The following is a 21,559-nucleotide window of genomic DNA, read 5'->3' as shown; positions in this document are numbered from 1 at the left end:
GCGCAATATGCCCCTCAGCATCCGCTGACCGCTCTGTCATTTTACGTGGCCGACCACTTTGTGGCTGAGTTGCTGTCGTTCCCAATCGCTTCCACTTTGTTATAATCCCACTGACCATTGACTGTGGAATATTTAGTAGTGAGGAAATTTCACGACTGGACTTGTTGCACAGGTGGCGTCTGATCACGGTACCACGCTGGAATTCACTGAGCTCCTGAGAGTGACCCATTGTGGTGGTTTCATAAAAACAAATGATGTTTAATGAAGTATATCATTATATATCTCTATATGTCGTATCTCCAAAATGGTGACTTTACAGGAGAATGAAAAAACATACTTTACTTTTAATGTAAGTCAATGGAAGCAGACTTCTTGTCCAAATCATTTTGGGCTGTTTTTGTTTGTCTATTCATCATGAAATATTCACACAACATAAAACAGAACACGTTTTTTCAGTTTATAACAAAAACTGAAAAACAATAAAAATGGAGATGTGAGGTTTTGTTCCAAGAGGAATGAAATATTGATGCAAGTGGAGGATGTTTATATTGCTCCCTGGGTATGATCCCATTCTGACTGTGTGTTCATGTGTTAGCACCATGCTAACACATTGATGGAAGCTTCCATTGCTTGTTGGCTAAATTACTTTCATATCATCTGTGCTAAAACTAAAGAAGCAAAACTCCAAACATGTGCAAACGTGATTCAGGCAATAGCTGCAACACCCATGCGGTCAGGCTATCAGCATTTCCAGTAATTTCTAAAATAAACAGGTCAGTACATAGCCGACTTTCAGAGTGACCATCATGTGATTGCATTCTTCATTCGTTTGATTGGAGGGTGATTAAGAGTATGGCGTTTGGCATTCAGTCGTCCTCCCCCTCGGATTGGCATGTGAGATTTTGGCGGGCCAGCAGTGGGATGCGGGGCGGGTGGGATTGTCCAGAGCAGCGGCTTTAATCTGGATTACGGGCGCCCTTCCATTCTCCTGGACCTGCTGCTCTTTCCCCCTCAAAACTCGGGCTGATGGAGCATCAGCAAACCACCATGTTCATCCAGCACATCTGAGAGCAGTGAAGGAGCCACAGGGCAGTTTTACCAAAACAGCAACTGCTTATATGAATAATACTGTCTCTAGAGCTGCGCAGCTGTCTGAGTGTTGGTCCTGTTATCATACCATGAGTTTGGTCTACCATGAGTAGTTACCCAAACACGTTGAGCTGTCCAGTGACGTTGTGCTAAGGCCACCCATTGTGTAGTGTAGCATCACGTAGAAGAGCGGTGCTATTGAATGCACGCAGAGCCAAAAATAACCAGGTTAAAGTTCATTTTTACAGTCCACTCATAAAAATGAAATGAAATAAAGCTTTTAGCATTACTCATTTACATTTACAGCATTAGCAGATGCTCTTACCCACAGCAACTTACAAAGGTGCTTTGTCTATCTAGAGAAAGTATCTTTGCTGGTTTCCAGTAGGTTAAAGAGAAAGCTGGTCCTGAGCTCAGATACTGCTAGAAACAAAAGAGAGACCCTGCTGTTCGGACAGCCAGTGGGAGGTCGTTCCACCACTTGGGGGCCAGAGTACAGAGAACAGTCTTGATGCTTGTCTTCAACACATCTTGAAAGATGGCGGGTCAAGCCGAACTGTACTCAAAGCGCTCGTGGTCCAGTTTGAGTTTTGACCATTGCCATGAAGTAGGGAGAGCCTGGTTTTTGGCATCAGGGTTTTAAATCTGATGCGTGCAGCCACAGGAAGCCAGTGAAGGGAGCGCAGCAGTGGGATGTGACTCAACTTAGGAAGATTGAAGACAAGCCATGCTGCCGCATTCTGGATGAGTTTCAGAGGCTTGATGGACTGCATAGGAAGACCAGCCAAGAGCAAGTTGCAGTTATCAAGCCTCGACATGATAAGAGACTGCACTAGCACCTGGGTGGCCTCTCGCCAGTGAGGCCTCATCATGATGAGATCTCTCCTCGTGCTCGGTATCAGTTTACTTACCATTAGCATCTGTCTCTTTCTCTAAAGCAATGGCTGAAACATCATATCATTGGTTAATATTATATTTGTGCCGTCTGCTGGTGTGCAGTGATGGAAGATTACAGGAAAACAAGAACTTAGCCTTTTAAATTGAGTGTATTAAAGACGTCTTCATACAGAGGTCAACATTTTCTTCCTTTTACCATGACAGAGCAGGAATACACACATGTTAAAGAGAGCACTGACCCCCTTGGCTGGCCCATACCTCAGAGCAGTAATTTTCCTGCTTTTAGTTCATATATGTTTTGAAAACGGCTGTCAGGGCTACTCCAGGCCAAAGGCTGTGCTGTTACTCACTGTGCGCTGCAGTGCATTCTGTATAAATAATATAGGCTTTACTTAAACTGTTAAGAGCAAGACTGACTGAGGCTTAACCAAACACGACAAGGATTGAGACTCAAAAATATACAAAGAAATATACTAATAAAAATATATGGATACAAACAAATAGAATGACTGTTTTTTACACTGTTGACATTTACGAGATCAATTAACCCTAAAATTTCAGTTGTTCCCAGGTAGCAAGCTGAATTAATGCACACAGACTTTTATTTTGGAAAAGAGAGAAAAAAAGCTAGAAAAAAATGTCTAGACCTGATGTAAAATGATTTAGTTGAAAATGTTGCTGACACTGTGCAAGATTGGCTACAGCTGTATTACCAGCTTTATTTATGATACTGCTATTAAAATAATTTATTTCACTAACTTACAAAGGATAACAATGAAAGAAAGAAAGGAAAAATCAGTAAACTGGACTGTGAGTGGATGAAAAGTGATATTTTCTCCACACTGCTTAACGACTGGTGGGCTACCCAGAAAATGCTAGAGAACAGTGGTCCTCTATCCTCTTGCTGTATAGGTTGGTGAGTGTGCATATCCATATTGGTCAGTAAAACGGATCAGCATGTAGAATTGGAGCTTTCTGTAAATTACTGTAAATTCCTATCGCTGTATAAAGGAAGCTGCTCCCTTTATTGGATGCACTGCAACATTCAGAACACAGTTTCCATCGCTATGGAAACAATGCAAGGGCACTGAAGTGTGAAGTATTTTCATAAGCTCCACAAAAAATTTGTCACCTTGTGTGTTTAAGGTGGTAGTAACTCCAGATTCCTGCAGATGCTGTTGCACGAGAATGATTGTCCTATATATATACCTGCAGGGTGTGTGGCGGGATTCATAGATTGAGAAAAGGGAGTACAGTGCGATGGATGTTTTATTCGATGTGTAGAAAATGGGTCGCAAAGCAGATATTAATGATTGGCTAAAAGGAGTGATTGCATTTGGGCACCAGAGACCACAGTGTAAAGGAAGTAGCTGAATGTGCAGGTGTATCAAAGCGTATGGTCATACGGGTCGACCAGCAGTGGCAAAAATCAAGGCCTTCAGGAAATTCTTGTCAGAATTGTGGCCAAAAGACAAAACTGACGGACAGTGACTGCTGGCATGTTTCATGGCTTGTGTATAAAAATTGCTTCACTTACAGGCAGAAATTGCTTCTAGAAGTCAATGCAGGTTCTTCACAACCAATTTCTGAAGGTTTTTGCCTGAGTGAATGATGCTTGGTGTCGTATTCATTGTAGACCTCAGGAAGGCTTCAGTGAGGACTGTGTGCAGGTTGGTTCAAGCTGGAGGGGCTCTGTGCTGTTCTAGGGGGGTTTTAATGACACAGAAATGGGTCCTTCGGTTGAGGTGACAGTAAATTTGATCCACAGTGTCAACATTGAGCTGCTGGATAACCAGATTTTGCCATTTGCTCATCATCTTACAGGACCATAACATTCCTATCCCAGTATTCCAAGATGATAGTTCTCGCATTCCTAGGGCTGCAAATGTGACTGTTTGGCATGATAAACATTGAGGAGCATCTAGACTGGCCCACAAAATCCCCAGGTTTGAATTGAACAACAAGGAAGATGCCAGAAGAAGGCTCCATGAAATCTGTCTGAACTGCACAATTCTGTGATTCAAGAGACAGAAACTTGTCCAGTCCTGTCCCAATCAAATCACAGCTGTTATTCGTGCTTGTGTAGGTGTTACACACTATTAGGTACAGTTCAGTCACACGTGACTCATTTTTTGTCGGGTGAGCTCATTTATTTCCCATTTTTCAGCTTTCACGTCCCTTACTCATCAAAATCAATGCAACAACAGCTTTAATAAATCATGCTATTGAAGCAGAACCAGCTTATCTGTGTAGACATTAGACAACCATCACATTTTAATTTGCACGCGAGTCCACAAGTTTATTATGCTGAAGAGAACTGTTTAAAGGGGGTACATGTAGAACAAGTTCATTCAATAAGATGAGCAATCTTAATGAGATCTTTTAATAAACATTAAATGATCATAAATCAACTTGCCTCTGTAGCTCTTCTTTCAGGACAACCGTTTAATCTGCGATGAAATTCCAGAATGAAACAATAAAGAGATCAGGACTTTTCCTGCATACAGTACAGGCAGTTATATAATGTGCCTGAGGGTCTGCCTGTCTCCTCACTTCCTTCTGTTCATCTGAGAAAGATGATATGAAATATATATCGCTGCTGTTGGAACAAAACCTTGTATCTCCATTTTTGACATTTTCCAGTTTTTCACATAATTTGAAAATACGTACTGTCCTTTATACTGTGTGTACATTTCATGATGAATGGACCAAAAGAAATGACCCAAAATGACTTGGAAAAAATTCTGGTTCCATTGACTTACATTAAAAGTAAAATAAGATTTTTCCTTCTCCTGTAAAGTTACCATTTTGGAGAAACGAGGTTTTGGTCTGATAACAGCGATATGTTGTTGCTGAGTATGATGCCATGATACTAAGTCAATAGATGTACTGACGTGTCATATTCATTTAAGGAATATCTCAGAAGCTACTGCTTCAGTAATGGTTTACTATCTCAGACAATAATGCCCGCTACCCATTCTTACTAAAAGAACAGAAAACCTGTTGACTCAAAACTCACTTGTAATAGAAGTCAATTGGCTCTGAATTCCAATTTATGTTAAGGCTATATAACACCCACATAAGGTTGCCATGACAACTGGCTTAACCCCACATAAATGTTTATAAATGCTTAGTCCATTAGACATAAAACCTATGAAGGTTCCATTTGCCAGTTTTGATCAAAGTTAGCTAAGTAGCCTTCATAACATATGACACCTACTGAAATCAGTATTTATAAACATTTATGTAGGCCTATGTCAGTTGTCATGACAAGCTTAGCGCTGGTGTCAGAAAAAAAACTTGTATCTTCATTTTTGTCATTTCATGATAAATGGACCGAAGGAAATGACCCAAAATGACTTGGAAAAAATCTGGTTCCATTGACTTACATTAAAAATAGAGTATGCTTTTTCCTTCTGTAAAGCTACCATATATAATGCAAATTCTATCACTAGTCTATCACAACTATTGCTGTTCCAGCAGTTCAGGTGTTTCTTACCAAAGCTTTTAACGATGTTTTATCCCACATTCTAATGCTGGAGAATCACAATAAAACAATTACGCTTAATTATACTTTTCCTGAGGGATTCTGATACCCATGGTGATTAGGCTGAGCCTTAAAACTCCATCTGCACCATTATGCTGGTAGCAAATCACCACAAATGTGTCCCTTTGAAAAACTAGTCCCATCTCTGAAAGAATCAACTGTACAGGTTTCACCTATACCTAAAATTAGCTGTGAATTTGTAAAAAAAACTTCAGATAAGCCCCATCTTCTCAGTTTGATTTGACCAATTACACGTTGTCTTAGTATTTAGTGTACAGAATACACACAAGCAGAAAAGTAATGGATACTAGAATCAGAGTCAAGTAACATTTCAGGGCTGAAATTTACCTTTCATTATATTTTGTTGTGGTAATAAGGATATATTTTTTTCTTTTCAACATTCACTAATGTAGCCATGCAGTCTGCCATTAAATTTAGAACATGAGGTGTCACCCTGCTTTACAGATGCCTAAAAGTTTAACAAGCATGTAAAGAAAACAAAACTGGACCAGTTACAGAGCCCTGTGGGACACCATAAATGAAATGAAGCCTATTTGAGGCAGTGTGACGAAACCTAACAACAGAATACCTGCCCCTTAGATTATATATCAACTTATATTCTATTGAATCCACTACAAAGACAAGATATTTAATGTTCAAATGGATAAACTTTATTGTTTTTTGCAAATATTCACTTATTTTGAATTTGATGCCTGCAGCACGTTCCAGAGAAGTTGGGACAGGGGCGTGTTTCCCACTGTGTTACATCACCTTTCCTTTAACACTCAATAAGCGTTTGGGAACTGAGGACACTGATTGTTGAAGCTTTGTAGGTGGAATTCTTTCCCATTCCTGCTTGATGTCCAGCTTCAGCTGCTCAGCAGTCCGGGGGCTCCGCTGTCGTATTTTGAGCTTCATAATGCGCCACACATTTTCAATGGGAGACGGTCTGGACTGCAGGCAGGCCAGTCTAGTACCCGCACTCTTTTACTACGAAGCCACGCTGTTGGAACACGTGCAGAATGTGGCTCGGCATCGTCTTGCTGAAATAAGCAGGACGTCCCTGAAAAAGACGCTGCTTGGATGGCAGCAGATGTTGCTCCTAAACCTGTATGGACCTTTCAGCATTAATGGGCCTTCACAGATGTGCATGTTACCCCTGCCATGGGCACTAACAGCCCCCCCCACACCATCAGAGATGCTGGCTTTTGAACTTTGCGCTGGTAACAATCCGGACAGTCCTTTTCCTCTTTGGCCCGGAGGACACGACGTCCATGATTTCCAGAAACAGTGTGAAATGTGGACGCGTCAGACCACAGGACACTTTTCCACTCTGCGTCAGTCCATCTCAGATGAGCTCGGCCCAGAGAAGCCGGCGGCGTTTCTGGGTGGTGTTGATATGTGGCTTCGCTTTGCATGGCAGAGTTTTAACTTGCACTTGTAGATGGAGCGACGAACTGAGTTCACTGACAGTGGTTTTCCGAAGTGTTCCTGAGCCCATGTGGGAATATCCGTTACAGAATGATGTGGGTTTTTAATGCAGTGCCGCCTGAGGGGTCGAAGGTCACGGGCATTCAATGTTGGTTTTCTGCCTCGCCGCTTACCTGCAGAGATTTCTCCAGATTCTCTGAATCTTTTGATGATATTATGGACTGTAGATGATGAAATCCCTAAATTCCTTGCAGTTGTTTTTTGAGCATTCCTCAACTTTCCCAGTCTTTTGTTGCCCCTGTCCCAACTTCTTTGGAACGTGTTGCAGGCAGCAAATTCAAAACGAGTGAATATTTGCAAGAAACAATAAAGTTTATCTGTTTGAACATTAAACATCTTGTCTTTGTAGTGTATTCAAGTGACTTCAATTGAAAGGATTTGCAGATCATTGTATTCTGTTTTTACTTGTTTTACACAGCGTTTTACACAGCGTCCCAACTTCATTGGAATTGGGGTTGTATTTAGTAACTATTAAGCTCAAAGTAAAAACTAGTTTGTTTGGTGAAATCAGTTTTGATGCGTAAGCCAAAAATTAGCAAACAGTTACATTACAACTACACTCTTTAAAAAAAAGAAGGTTCTTCAAGGGTTCTTTAGCAAAGACAGTGGACCTCATTCTAATTCTCTTGTTTCTACATAGAGCCATGAACACTCAAAGAACTGTTTGCATGCTTAAATGGTTCCCTGCATAGTGAAATCGTTGTATACGGTTCTGAATAGAAGCTTTTCAAAAAGGTTTCTGTCATTGTTATGATGTTGTTATGATGTTAGATTCCTTTTCGGTACTATACAGAACCGTATACATCACATTCTCCGTCAGTCTGAAGAACAATTTCACCATGCAGGGAATCATTTAAGCATGTACATGTTTCTTTAAGTGCTCACGTTCCTACATAGAACCAAGGTCTTTACTTAAGAACCTTTGAAGAACCATCTTTTTAAGAGTGTAGCCTACGTTTGAACTTAAGCATACCTGGTGCTCTTGGCCCCTGATGTTCACAGTTTCTTCTCCTGTTGCTCTAATTCTGCACCAGTACTGTGATGTTGTATCAGCATATGCTGCTTATTAAACCCCAAAACCAGGACTCAGAAACAATACAGACACAAAGCCTTCCTGAATCTGGGCCTGGTGTTATTATATGCAAGGCCAAAAGGGAAAAGGTAAGACAGAGTAGTCCATAGAGCAAAAGAGAGGCAAAATTAGCATAACAGAGAAATAAATTGCTCTGTGGGTAATTAATTTATTCAGAGCCGGGAATCTGTCCATACCGGTTTTATAGATTCTCAAAGGGGTTTGGATTTGCACGGTGTAGTAAATGAAAATCACAGGCCACAGGCTGTCATGGGCAGAATAGCTTTGGCTGAGAGCGCCACAGGCTGCAGCTTCACCAGAATCCAAACGTCAGCTTTCAGTTGGAGCCTTTCAGGTTCTAATCCTCCCTTTCTCTTCATCGGATATACAGTTTTACATCTCCTCTCCTGTCTCCTCTTTAGCTAATCTTATCTTCATCCATCTTCTTTTTAGTGACGTTCTCTTCGGCTATTTTCTTTTTAGCATGAAAACACAGCACAGACCATCACTTATTCCTTGCTAGTCTAAACTGGATTGTACTGGTCCAGTGCTGGTTTAGCTGGTCAGCGTGTCAGCATCCAAAACACAGCATATGCTTGTTTTGCTGGTGACTGGACATGCTGGTGTATGCTGGTGTTTCTAGCAGAACAGCCATCATCTGTAGCTCTTCTCTATTTGGTCATCTTCTCTTCAGCTCTTCACTTTAACCATATTCTCTTTAGCTCTTCTCTTTAACCATCTTCTCTTTGGCTCTTCTCTTTAACCATCTTCTCTTTAGCTCTTCTCTTTAACCATCTTCTCTTTAGCTCTTCTCTTTAACCATCTTCTCTTTAGCTCTTCTCTTTAACCATCTTCTCTTTAGCTCTTCTCTTTAACCATCTTCTCTTTAGCTCTTCTCTTTAACCATCTTCTCTTTAGCTCTTCTCTTTAACCATCTTCTCTTTAGCTCTTCTCTTTAACCATCTTCTATTTAGCTCTTCTCAGTTCTTCTCTTTAGCTATTCTCTTTAACCATCTTCTCTTCAGCGCTTCTCTTTAGCTCTTCTCTTTAACCATCTTCTCTTTAGCTCTTCTATTTAGCTCTTCTCTTTAACCATCTGCTCTTAAGCTCTACTCTTTAGCCATCTTCTTTTTAACTCTTCTCTTTAGCTCTTCTATTCAGCTCTTCTCTCTAGCCATTTTCTTTTTGGTAATTTTCTCATTGTCTCACTTTTTTGGTCATCTTCTCTTTAGTCTTATTTATTTGATCTTAGTTATTTTATCTAAACATTTTTTCTACAGTCTTTTTTTTGCATTCAGAAGGTGGCGAAGGATCTCACTGAACAGAATTCAATTTCACGGGCCACTTCACTGAGGAGGAGGCATTCACGTGTGTTCTTTTTTAACAGGCTGTACATTCAGTAGTTGTGCTTTCACCAAAACCCACGGCCTGCATATGTAAATCTGCAGCTACAGCAGGTGTGAAAAATCTTTCCAGAAGGCGGTTAATGGCGGAAAAGCTGCAGGTCTTTGTGAAGCTGTTCGTTATCTCATACAGTAACTGCTCCAGCGCACAGTCAGCCTCCCTCCTCCCTCTTTCTCCTGCTCTCTTTCTGCCCCTGTGCTGTTGCCGTGGTAACAGGCGCAGGAAGATGGGTGCGAGAGAGACAGAGCTAGGCATGAGGAGGAGGGAGAGGGTGCTGTGGGTAAAAAGACTGCTCCCTCTCCCCCTTTTTTCTTTCTCTCTCCTCCATCCACTTCAGCAAAAAATGATCTGCTGGCATCTTCAACACATTTCTGGTCATTTTTGCCAATGTAAGGTGATTTTTTTATGTAAAATTGGTTGATCTTAACAATTCATTCTTTAAAATATTATTATCTAAAGACGTAAAATGACCTACTGTTGCAGTTAGTTGTACAGAAATTAATTTGCAGCTTGTTTTGGTACAGCTGTGGTCAAAAGCTGGTGTTTTCGCACTGTCATTAGTCTTTATGAACTATAAATATAGTGGTATTGCATTATACACTATGATCATGCATTCAAAATATGTGTCTTAATTCATAACCTAATTCAGTAACACTTAATTTAAATGGCAGCATTTCTATGACATCTATACAAGCTTTTCATGACCACTGACATAAATAAGCCTTAATCCAACAAACATCAACATAATATAAGCACTGCTCTTCTGTACCATGTTACTTGAAACTTTGCTATTCTTGTTATTTAATATTATATAACAGTTAGTAACAGCCAATCAAGCTGATTGGTTGAGAAGTTGTCTAACTGTGCTGTTATTTCACCATAATATTAAAAGTTTTTTTAGAAACGATGTCTCACTCCACTGAGATGCTGTTGCTAAGCAACGACTCTGACAGCTGTAGGAGATGCTCAAGCCATTTGAACAATTTTACATCTTACTGTACCACAAACAGAAAACGGACACTTTTAAGATCACATTTGACTGACAGCCGATTTACTTAGACTCTGAAGACGAGACGACACTAAATTCCCAAACTGTCGTCGCCACTGAGCAGCTTTTCAGTCGGCAGCTGTGACAGAAGAACAGCTGAACAACCTGGAATCAGCCAGAAATGAACCCAACACCAATTTGCTTTACAGCTTTGCAGACCGGCTGGAGCAAAACAACATTAATACTGATCTGGACAAACTGACCAAACTGAGCTGAACCTGATATTGCAGCAGTTTTATAGCTCAGTCTGATTTGGTCCGACTCTGAAGATCAGACCCGTCTGGCGAATGGTGTTGGGTTCATTTCTGGCTGATTCCAGGTTGTTCAGCTGTTCTTCTGTCACAGCTGCCGACTGAAAAGCTGCTCAGTGGAGACGACAGTCTGGGAATTTAGTGTAAGGAGCTGGAGAACGAACTGCCGGCTGAGCAGCGAGTGGGCGGAGCTCGTTACTCTGACGTAGCAACAAGCTGCTCGTTAAGGAGCTTTAATTAGGAGGAAGGAGCTGAACATTAAAACATATTAAAGCCGCGTTCACGGCCAGTTTATTCAATTCTTACTGTATTTATTTACCTGCTGTATTAAAGCAGTAGAGACACTCGAGGAGGGAGTTATCACCAATAACATCACGGCTGTGATGATCTACGGCCACCAGATCACAGCCGTGATGTTATTTCACGATAACACACTCCCTCTCAGACTCTACTGCTTAATTAACAAAAATATTTTGAGAGCAGTTCAGAAAATTTTTTTTTAAAAATAAATATTTAATATATAGTAATAATACACTATATAATATATAAAATATAATAAGAAAAATAAGTATAAATAGGTTGAAAAATATAGCAGGCCATAATGAGAAACGTTATATATGTCATCTGCATTTAATGTCACTTTATACCTTTCATTATAGTCTATATATTGTAAAGGGTAATAGTTCTTGATGTCAGATGCGGTTGGAAGCAGTCTGCAGAGCTGACACAGGAACACTATTATTCAAAACCACACAAGTTTCACTTTCTTGATTCATTTACATGTACAGTGTAAGGCTTTGTCTCTTGCTTTTATTCAAAGAATGAACATTTTTAGGGTCATTTCACCTGGTAAGATCATCATGACAGCGGAGTATTTGCTTTGGACAGTTCAGTTTAAACCAGGATGCAGTTCTAGAAATTCTGTTGTAATAAAAATAGTTGACAGTATTAAAATTAGAGAAGACTAGTCTCGCAGTAGCCTGTGTGGCGTTACATCTGACCCATAAATTAATTGCTATAAATTATGACCAAAAAACACACACATACGTGGAATCTGTGGAGCCCCTAGGGGCCGCTGTTAATGATGTTGCGTTCCCCTGCAAATGAGTTGCATTATGATGCAAACATAATGAGCTTAAGCTTTGCTTAAGCTCAGGTTGACCAGTGTCCAAAACACGTCATCCCAATTTCTCATTTTTTGACATAATTTGAAAATGCCTGTTGCCCTTTACACTTTGTGCGAATTTCATGATAAATGGACCAAAATGACCCGGAAGTCTGGTTCCATTGACTTACATTAAAAGTAAAGCATATAAAGCATAAATCAATAAAAGATTTTCTTTTGATAGCAGTGATTTGCTAGTTTTGCTAGTGATTTGTTGGTCTAGCCTTGCTGCACCTTGGCAGACGTCTCAGTCTTATCTGTGCGTTGCAGCAAAGTAAAATAATAATAATACACAATATTAAGACTCTACACAAAGCAGTTTATTAGGTACCCCAACCTTGTATCTACACGTTGTGGCCCTCTTCTCTGGTACTAACCAGCAGGCTGCCTGGCTAAACATTGAGACTGTAGTATAGAGCTACAACTGTAGTAGCTTGAAATAAACTTTTGTACAGTGTCAGCTTGTTTTAGCATCAGCTTTTAACATTTACAGTGTTGCATGTGAGAAGCTGACAATGCCAGAACTATTTTCAGAACATCGTGAGAAAGAAAAACAATGAAGAGCTCAACTGTCACCCCATAACGCAGTCTCATTTAAAGACTAAACCGAAGGATCAAAGCACCAGCCTTTAACTAAAGCCTGTATAAAAACACACCACAAATTAATTTCTGTAAATTATGAACAAACAAGATACATTTCGATTGGATCTGATGGACTGATTAGCCCCTACGGGATGAAAGATTGAAGACAAAGGAGATTTAATGTAGTGTTTAACATGTTCTCTAGACAAGGGGTTGAGAAAAGCCCCATAAAATAATCTCTTTTAGGAGCACACTTTATTACAGCGCCGTAGGGGAAAACAGAGAGAGAGAGAGAGAGGGAGAGAGAGAGAGAGAGACAGAGAGAGAGAGAGAGAGAGAGAGGGAGCTCGTGTAGAGGAGGAGTAGGTGGGGGTTGGGGCCATGGATAATCTAAAGCTATTGGATGGCATTAAAAAACTACTAATGCAAGAATCCCTCTATTGGCTGCAGTACAGATTAAAGGTTGAGGGTTTTGCGTGTGGAAGCCATTATATAATTCATTCTCTGATGAGATTTTCTTTTTTTTTAATTTTATTTTACATTGCTTTTTTTCCATATTGGCATTTTTTTAATATCATTTAGAGAAAATGTACTGTTTTTCTTTGTTATGTGTACGTATCTGTCCCTCGCCACACTTTCCTCTCCTGCAGTTTTACTGGTAAACAAACCCACAGAACACGGACGGGTTCCTCGAGTCCTCACAAGGGCAAAATGCATTTTCATTTTTTGGCTTGGATTGAATCCAGATTACAGGTGGCTTTCTCGTTTTGCCCACCACAGCAGGACGGGTTGCTGTGGCTGATTTGGTGCAGATTAAATCCGGGCCCTCCTGACCCCACAGCTGGAGCACGAGCCAGGCGCACAAATCCATTTCGATTTAGATTAGAAACGAAAGGTGGTGGAATTTGTCTAAACGCATGCAAAATTTTATCCGGCCTGACACCTTTGCACGGGCCAGTGGCTGTTGGTCAGATAGATCAGTAACGTTACAGAATTTAAGCGTTGAATGTGCTTTGTAAGTGTTGCAGCGATAAATCTGACTCATCAATGCAGCAATTCAACTATAAATCTGACACAGGGTGATTTAAAAAAAATTAATCCGATTTCAAAATGATTTCTTTCAAATGTAAATCGTTACAGATCAATGCAGTGAACTGTAAATGGTTTAAATGAGCATAAAGTTTATTATGTAATTGTACAAGGTCTCAGTCTGAACCTCCTCCAGCTCCTCCTCTTATCACTCTTATAGCACCAGAAAGCGTTCTGCGATTGTAACGATGTCAAGCTTGCTGACAACAGAAGAAAGTTTTGTACAGAATCATATGCAACGCATTTTCCATCAAGCTGAAGAACCATTTGACCAGGTGAAGAAGCATTTAAGCATGAAGTGGTTCAATATAGAACAATCCTGCATGGATCATTTTTTTTGGATGTTTCAAATGTTGAACCCTTTTGTTTCCAACCAGAACTTACCAAAGGGATGAGAGTGTTACTGCAATACTCCCACAGATTAAACAGAAGAACCATGATGATTATATAAAAACAAAAAATTACAAACAGATTTTCTTTGAATTCACAAAAAAAGAAAAAAAAAAGTATAACACCTCTGAATGCCCAGAAAGCCCTGAGTATTCCCTACAGTATAATAAGTGGTTGTTCAATTGCTTGTTAACACAAATAGCTGATCAGCCAATCACACGGCTGCAACTCACTGCATTCAGGCCTGTAGAGGTGGTCAAGACAACTTGCTGAAGTGCAGACCGAGCATCAGAACGGGGAAGAAAGGGGATTTAAGGGACTTTGAACGTGGCGTGGTTGTTGGTGCCAGACGGGCTGGTCTGAGTATTTCAGAAACTGCTGATCTGCTGGGATTTTCACGCTCAACCATCTCTAGGGTTTACAGAGAACGGTCCGAAAAAGAGGAAATATCCAGTGAGCGGTCAGTTGTGTGGACGAAAATGCCTTGTTGATGTGAGAGGTCAGAGGAGTTACATTTAATGTAATGTAACTCTCGCTTCTTGAAAATATTCCAGTTCCAGACTTTCATGCTGGGTTGATTTCTCACATGCATATGGTTGTATAGATGTTAAAACTTTTGGATATGACTGAATATTCATAACCACAACTATAACAGATTCTGCATTAGCCTGATTCTCATGATGTCTATATGAACAGGTGGCCTCAGTGCCCAGATGGTTAATTGTGGTGGTTGAAGCTCCATACATGTGCAGTAAATGCTCCTCTATGTGAACGTGCTTTAGCTTCAGTGCTGCAGACTGCTTCAGGCGAAGCCTGGGCGGTGTAGCGTGCTCAAACGCTGCCTTTGTGTCCGTTTTAAAAATGAATGAAATGAGGGAAGCGACTTTGTTGCAGTCAGACAGGGCCGCACAGGGAAGAGAAGAAATCCAGAGAAACTGTTTCCGAACAGGGACTGCTAGCAAAACGATAACATCATCATTTGTTCCAAACTAAATGCTTCATTCATTCTGCTGCACTGGATCAGAGAAGGCAGTGATAATATCCAGTCCCAGTACGATATTCATAGGTTCAGAATTTATAGACAATAACCTTCTGTTATTTTCAATAACTTCTACAGAAACGTCCACTTTTCTGTCTCTCCATAGGAGTCAGTGGTGTTACCGATCCTCATTGGTGTTACACATAATAAAGGAAACACCAGAGACGTTTTTAATGAAAAATGCATTTTACAAAATAACGGCTACAGAGCATCAAACCACAGGCTGTCAGTCATGGAACATCCACTAAAATATGCATTTTAATCCATTTGTGTTCTATTTTTTCACAGTGACCTCAGAATAAAGTCGGTCACACCAGTGACTTCAGCTAAAAGCTTCATATGAGATCATGAGCTGCATGAGAGAATCTCTGATAGCTGAAAGACGCAGTGGACTCACCATGTGCTTTACTTCATAGATCCTCAGAAAACAGAGAAAAGGAAGTCGAGTGACGTCATCCGTGTGACTTTTATTTCAAAATAAGAGATTTTCTGTTACGCGGTAACACCAGTGACACGACTCCTGGGGATCTTTCATTATATATTTTATAATATTTATTTGGCATTTGTTTTCTTTGTCATTTAAGTCATACATTTCATAGTCATGTTTAGATTATTGCAGTTAAAATTGCAGAAAAAACATGTTTTTTTACCTCAAAATATGACCTCAGCCTTTATGCATGACTGTGAGGACGAGCTCTTCTGTGGTGCTTGGAATTCAATATGATTGATTTGAAAACCAATATTGCTAAATTGAGGCCCAAGAAGGTGTAATTGTTGAAATGACTGACCTGTTTTTCAAGTGTAATACATCTGTAAACACTAGGGGCTCAAAAACGTGCATTTCTGTAGAATGACCCATTATGTTGATTTGTATTTGCGTCTATTGTTTTGAATTAATATATTATATATTATCAACCAGCATGCTAGGATGTGGTTAGTGTATTAGTTTGGGTCTAACATATTAGCTTGGGCATTGAGTGTTAGATTGGGACACTGTAAAACTGTTTTATTGTTCTTTTATAATGTTGAACAAACTAAAAATGTTTTGTACCCAAATTGAGTTTTGTGAATCATTAGTACTATTCAGAAGTTCATCCCCCCTCTATTCACCTGGGAAGGCTTTACACTAGATGTTGGAACATTGCTGTGAGGATCTGATTGAGCATTAGTGAGGTCAGGTACTAATGTTGGATGGTCAGTTCTGGGTCACTCCAACTCATCCCAAAGGTACTGGATGGAGCTCCATCACTCCAGAGAACACAGTTACACTGCTCCACAGTCCAATGCTGGAGGGCTTTCTACCCCTATATCCCATGCTTGGCACTGGGCATAGAGACCTTATGCTCATGTGCAGCTGCTCTAGAGCATCCCATTCTATTGGTCTGTGCTTTTTCTAGGGAAATTGAACACCTTAAAGCAGCTGAATTCAATCGTTATAGGTCTGTCTGTTCTACAATAACCGCGAAAACCACTGACGGCACTCACAATCCTTTGATTCTTTCACTCTCTCACCTTTCAATCCAACACTCCTCTTGAAATAGCAATGCAAGCTTAGCGATCAAGGTGTGCTGCACAGCCTGTTGCCATAGTGAGAGAGCAGAAAGTGGCATGACTGCGATCATGTGCTTAGCAAAATAATGAGTGAAACATCAGCACCGAAGGTTACCGTGTTAACACTGTTTAATAGCACGGAAGGAGCTGCTAAAATTAGAGCCTGAGCAGCTACATCAGCTCTCACTTTCAAATTAGACCACTTCATTAAACGAGCAGAGAAGGGAGTGAGGAATAAAGGCTCATATAAATAGGGAAAAAATGGCTAATTAGCATGCTCTCAATCACTAACAGTGAAAAGATTACGTCAAAGGAGACTTTTTTATTTTGCTTTCGTAACTCTCTTTATCTCTGTCTTTCTTCCAGAATCCTGCTGACAGTGGTTGTGATCTTCCGGATCCTAATCGTAGCTATCGTGGGCGAGACAGTGTACGAGGACGAGCAGACCATGTTCATATGTAACACCCTTCAGCCGGGCTGCAACCAGGCCTGCTACGACAAGGCCTTCCCCATCTCGCACATCCGCTACTGGGTCTTCCAGATCATCCTAGTGTGCACCCCTAGCCTGTGCTTCATCACCTATTCCGTGCACCAGTCGGCCAAGCAGCGTGACCGCCGCTACTCTTTCCTGTACCCAATGCTGGAGAAGGACTACAGCCGCGAAGGCACCCGGAAGCTGCGCAACATCAATGGCATCCTGGTGCAGCACCCAGACAGTGGCGGAGGCAAGGAGGAGCCCGACTGTCTGGAGGTCAAAGAGATTCCCAACGCACCACGAGGCCTGACCCATGGCAAGAGCTCGAAGGTACGCCGGCAAGAAGGTATCTCCCGCTTCTACATCATCCAGGTGGTGTTTCGCAATGCCCTGGAGATCGGCTTCCTTGCGGGGCAATACTTTCTGTATGGTTTCAGTGTGCCGGGCATCTTTGAATGTGACCGCTACCCTTGCTTGAAGGAGGTGGAATGCTACGTGTCGCGCCCCACTGAAAAGACGGTTTTCCTGGTGTTCATGTTCGCTGTGAGCGGCATCTGTGTAGTGCTCAACCTTGCCGAGCTCAACCACCTTGGCTGGAGGAAGATCAAGGCAGCGATCCGCGGCGTGCAGGCACGCCGGAAGTCCATCTGCGAGATCCGCAAGAAGGACATGGCTCACCTGTCACAGCCACCCAACCTGGGCAGGACCCAGTCTAGCGAATCTGCATACGTCTGATCCTCCCTATACCCATCGCTTGGGCAACTGTGGGCGGAATGTATGAATGGTCAAAGTAAGGGAGAGGGAGTGGCTCTACTAAGCCACACCCCATTTCCACAAGCCACTCCCTCCCTCTGACTGAGAATGAGAAGGAAATGAGTGCGGTGTTGGGCTGTTGAATGAAGGGGGACGATTGAGGAGAGTTGAGAAGACCTGGATTCTTGGTCCTGGAAAATATCAAGTAAAATAGGGCCAGGAGAGGACAGAAGAGCGGAAGGGCCATCAGGGCAACGTGATGGATATCCACGGCAACGTGCTGAAGGAACAACAAGTTCTTGGAACAGCTCCTCTTCGTTTCTGGAGAGGTATAGAGGGGGAGGGAATGGGAGAGCGTCACAGCCGTTCCTGCCATGAATCACCACCATGGAACTGGTGCCAGAGGAAAATTACTGTTTATGCTTGGTCTCTTGTCAATGAATCGTGCTAAAGAAAACAATGAGGATGGATCTAAACATTATAGCGCTGGCAGCAGCTCCACTTTGACTCCCCTATCTTCTCTGTAGACTCCACAGTGGCACACAGGACTATACCTCAGCTTGACAGTGCCCTTCCAGAAGACCCTCGCTGTCTCCATTTCGATCTAGCAACCCTCCACCTTCCCTTTGTGCAAGCAAGAGAGCAGGAATGTTAGAGAATTGAACGAAGAACTCTTGTTATATTATTATACTTTTTGTGACATGACTCGGTGCCATCATTTTAAATGACTTTTCTGTTTCGATTATATATCATATTTAGTTACCAAATCACTATCTAAGTAGATTCATTTATCTTTATGGGGGAAATGCTCAAGACTATTATTTATTCAGAGATTTCATATATACAAATGATTATTGTTTCAAAGCTTTTCTTTCTACCGACACTGATTTTATAAGAAAAAAAGGAGACGTAAAGGTATTTGAAAAGGCATGTTTACAAAGCACTATGGAAACGTGTTGTTTATCGTGAGTGAAGAGAGACTTTAGCGTGTTTTCAATTCCATTTTTATGAGCTCGCTTTCTTCGTCCGTCGTGTTGGTCCGCATGCCTTTATGAGAAGAGAAAAGAAAAGATGTCGGGGAGGGATACGCGTATGTATGCATGTATGCGCTGCACTTTGTTTATGAGAGAGACTGGGGGGACTCACCGTGGGAAGGGCTCACTCTTGTAGCGAGGCACATCGTAGTCCACTGGCCAAGCAGACAGAGAATAGAGGACTTAGAAGCAGCCTTCAGTGTTATTCAACAAGAAGTGACACGCACAAGCTCAACCTCTTAGAAGAAAGTCTTTTTTTGGCCTTTAGTGGAAAAATTTGGTTTAAATGAGTGACGGTACTCAGTATACCACTCCACTGCTTAGTGTCTTTGCAGAGAGAATAGAGAGCGGGTGTATGGGAGCAGAATCAAATGCAGCAGTTCGAGAATCAGCTGGGAGAGAATTCAAAGTATTACATAAACTGTGGCGTAAGTATTCGTCCTTCACAGAGAGAGGAAAAAATTTGAGACTTTCCGTGTTCTGTATCATTTTGCTGGTTTGTGCACTGCCCCCTAGTGGACATGTGCAAGTATTTTGGCGGACACCTATGCGAAAGTCTGAGCATGCCATGCTCACAAATATGCAAACACACCAAAGTGGAAACCAGCCTTAAATTGTAGCTTAATCAATTTAAATCACATTCGGCTTGCGACAACTGAAAACGTCATACTAAGTGAACTTTACAGCGCCCAGATTTAGAAGAAGCCAGCGCCGTCATGTGGGCCATCACTCATTCGCTTTCAGGGTTGGTAGAGAAAAACAAGATTCCTAAAACTGCCAATTTCTCCAGGTTTAATCTCATTTAGATTCCTGTCCAGGTGGGCTGTGATACCTCATCAGTCCCCTGTGTGCCACAGGTTAAAGCAGGGCACAAGGTCTCAAACTCTTGGAGCTACTGTTCCATTCAGACACAATTAGCCCTGCCTTAGACACACTTGAGCAGAAGTGCTTGAGCCAGCACTCTCAATTGCCCCCCCTCCCCCCAAACAAACAACCCCCCCCCACTCCGACTCGCTCTCCAAGTGCAGAGAAGAGCAGTGACAGACACCAATGAAAGAGCGCAGAGACAAGCCAGTGCAACTAGTGTGGACAGGCCCTCAGACAAACCACAGGCCGAGAGAAAAATACTGCCAGGAGAGACGGATAGAGAGAGAGAGAGAGAGGGAGAGGGAGAGGGAGAGAGAGAGAGAGAGAGAGAGAGAGAGAGAGAGAGGGAGAGGGAGAGGGAGAGAGAGAGAGAGAGAGAGAGGGAGAGAGAGAGAGAGAGAGAGAGAGAGAGAGAGAGAGAGGGAGAGAGAGAGAGAGAGAGAGAGAGAGAGAGAGAGAGAGAGAGAGAGAGAGAGAGAGAGAGAGAGAGAGACATTCAGACAGGCACGTGTTCTTTCTCTGGCTTGTCTCGAACACAGAGTGCTTCGTGGAGAGGAACTGTTTAGGTTTGGATCGACAAATACTGCAGCCGAGTCCCAGATAGGATATTAAAAAGATGGTTCCTCAAGGGTTCTTTAGTAAAGGAAACAGTTCTACACATTATCAGAAATAAAGGTAGTAAACTGTCATGGAGGCAATGCCCCTCTTGTCACTGGGGTGGGACCCTAAAGGCTCCCTCAGGGTGAAAAGGGAACAGATTGATGGAGAATGTGCTGTAGATGGTTCTTTATAGAACCTATTTGAAACTAGTTCTATATGGCACCAAAATGGTTCATGTTTTGTTACAAGCTTGACATCGTAACAACAGCAGTACCCTTTTTGGTGTTATACAATTTTTTGTTAGAAAAGAAAATAGTTCTATTTAGAACCATGAACAGTTTGAGGACCAACTGCATAAGTAAATTGTTCTTTGCATAGTGAAAGGTTCAGACTGATGGAGAATGTAATGTAGATGGTTCTATATAGAACCTCTTTAAAAGGGTACTCTAGTGCACCAAAAAGGGTTCTTCTGTTGTTACTATCTGGACTTCAGAACTATGTTCAAAAAGGAGAACCATTTACAGCACATACCATATACAGCACGCATGAACCCTTTCACCATGTGAAGAACCCTGTATTCGTGCAAAGGGTTCTCTAAGTGTTAGTGGTTATATATAGAACCATTTTCTTCACCGAAGAACCTTCACAGAACCATCTTGAGTGTAGAGTGTAGCTTATAGGAGAACATGTTGAGGAAAAGACATTTTTTTCAACATACAGAAATTCTACGTTCAACGTTCCTCCACAACAGCCAAGCTAAGACATCCCTGCTGGAAAAACATCAAAACCAATAGATGTTGTATTTGGGATGCTGATACACGGGTCACCCAGATGGATGACCAGCTGAATGACCTCCAAACCATTTTTTTAGCAGGATTAGCATTTCTAAAACACAAAAACCAACACCAAACTGGAACAAAGCTGTTTGACTGCTCTGCAAACAATTCAGGAATCAAATGATCTTTATATCTCTCAAACGTGATGATCCTACTTTGACCACCTGATTTGGTGCTGTGTTTTTCGAGGTGATACTGTTGACTGAAGAGTGTTGCTTTCAACCAGTTCGCTCAAAGAAGAGGTGCAGATGCTGGTGATTGAGGTCAGGACCTACTGTTCCTGTTACCTTGGGTGGCGTAACCCTAAGGAAAGGCCTAAAGCTGTGAGGGGGAAGCAGGTATCATCTATCCTGAGCCTGTTAACGACTTCAGTTCTCTC

General features: G+C 41.6%; 1 protein-coding gene across 1 annotated transcript in view; it reads left to right on the top strand.

Annotated features, from left to right (window-relative positions):
* Positions 1 to 20,089, top strand: part of LOC108443093 (gap junction delta-2 protein) — a 40,195-nt gene extending 20,106 nt beyond the window's left edge. The window contains exon 2 of the mRNA XM_017723516.2: positions 16,982 to 20,089. Within this exon, the coding sequence (XP_017579005.1) occupies positions 16,982 to 17,825 (844 nt within the window). The 3' untranslated portion in view covers positions 17,826 to 20,089. The remainder of the gene's footprint in view (positions 1 to 16,981) is intronic.
* Positions 20,090 to 21,559: the final 1,470 nt, after the last annotated feature.

The sequence above is a fragment of the Pygocentrus nattereri genome, chromosome 19, assembly GCF_015220715.1.
Source record: "Pygocentrus nattereri isolate fPygNat1 chromosome 19, fPygNat1.pri, whole genome shotgun sequence".
In the NCBI taxonomy this organism is placed as follows: Eukaryota; Metazoa; Chordata; class Actinopteri; order Characiformes; family Serrasalmidae; genus Pygocentrus; species Pygocentrus nattereri.
The sequence above is the reverse complement of the archived record's forward strand: the minus strand, read 5'-3'. Positions and strand labels throughout refer to the sequence as shown.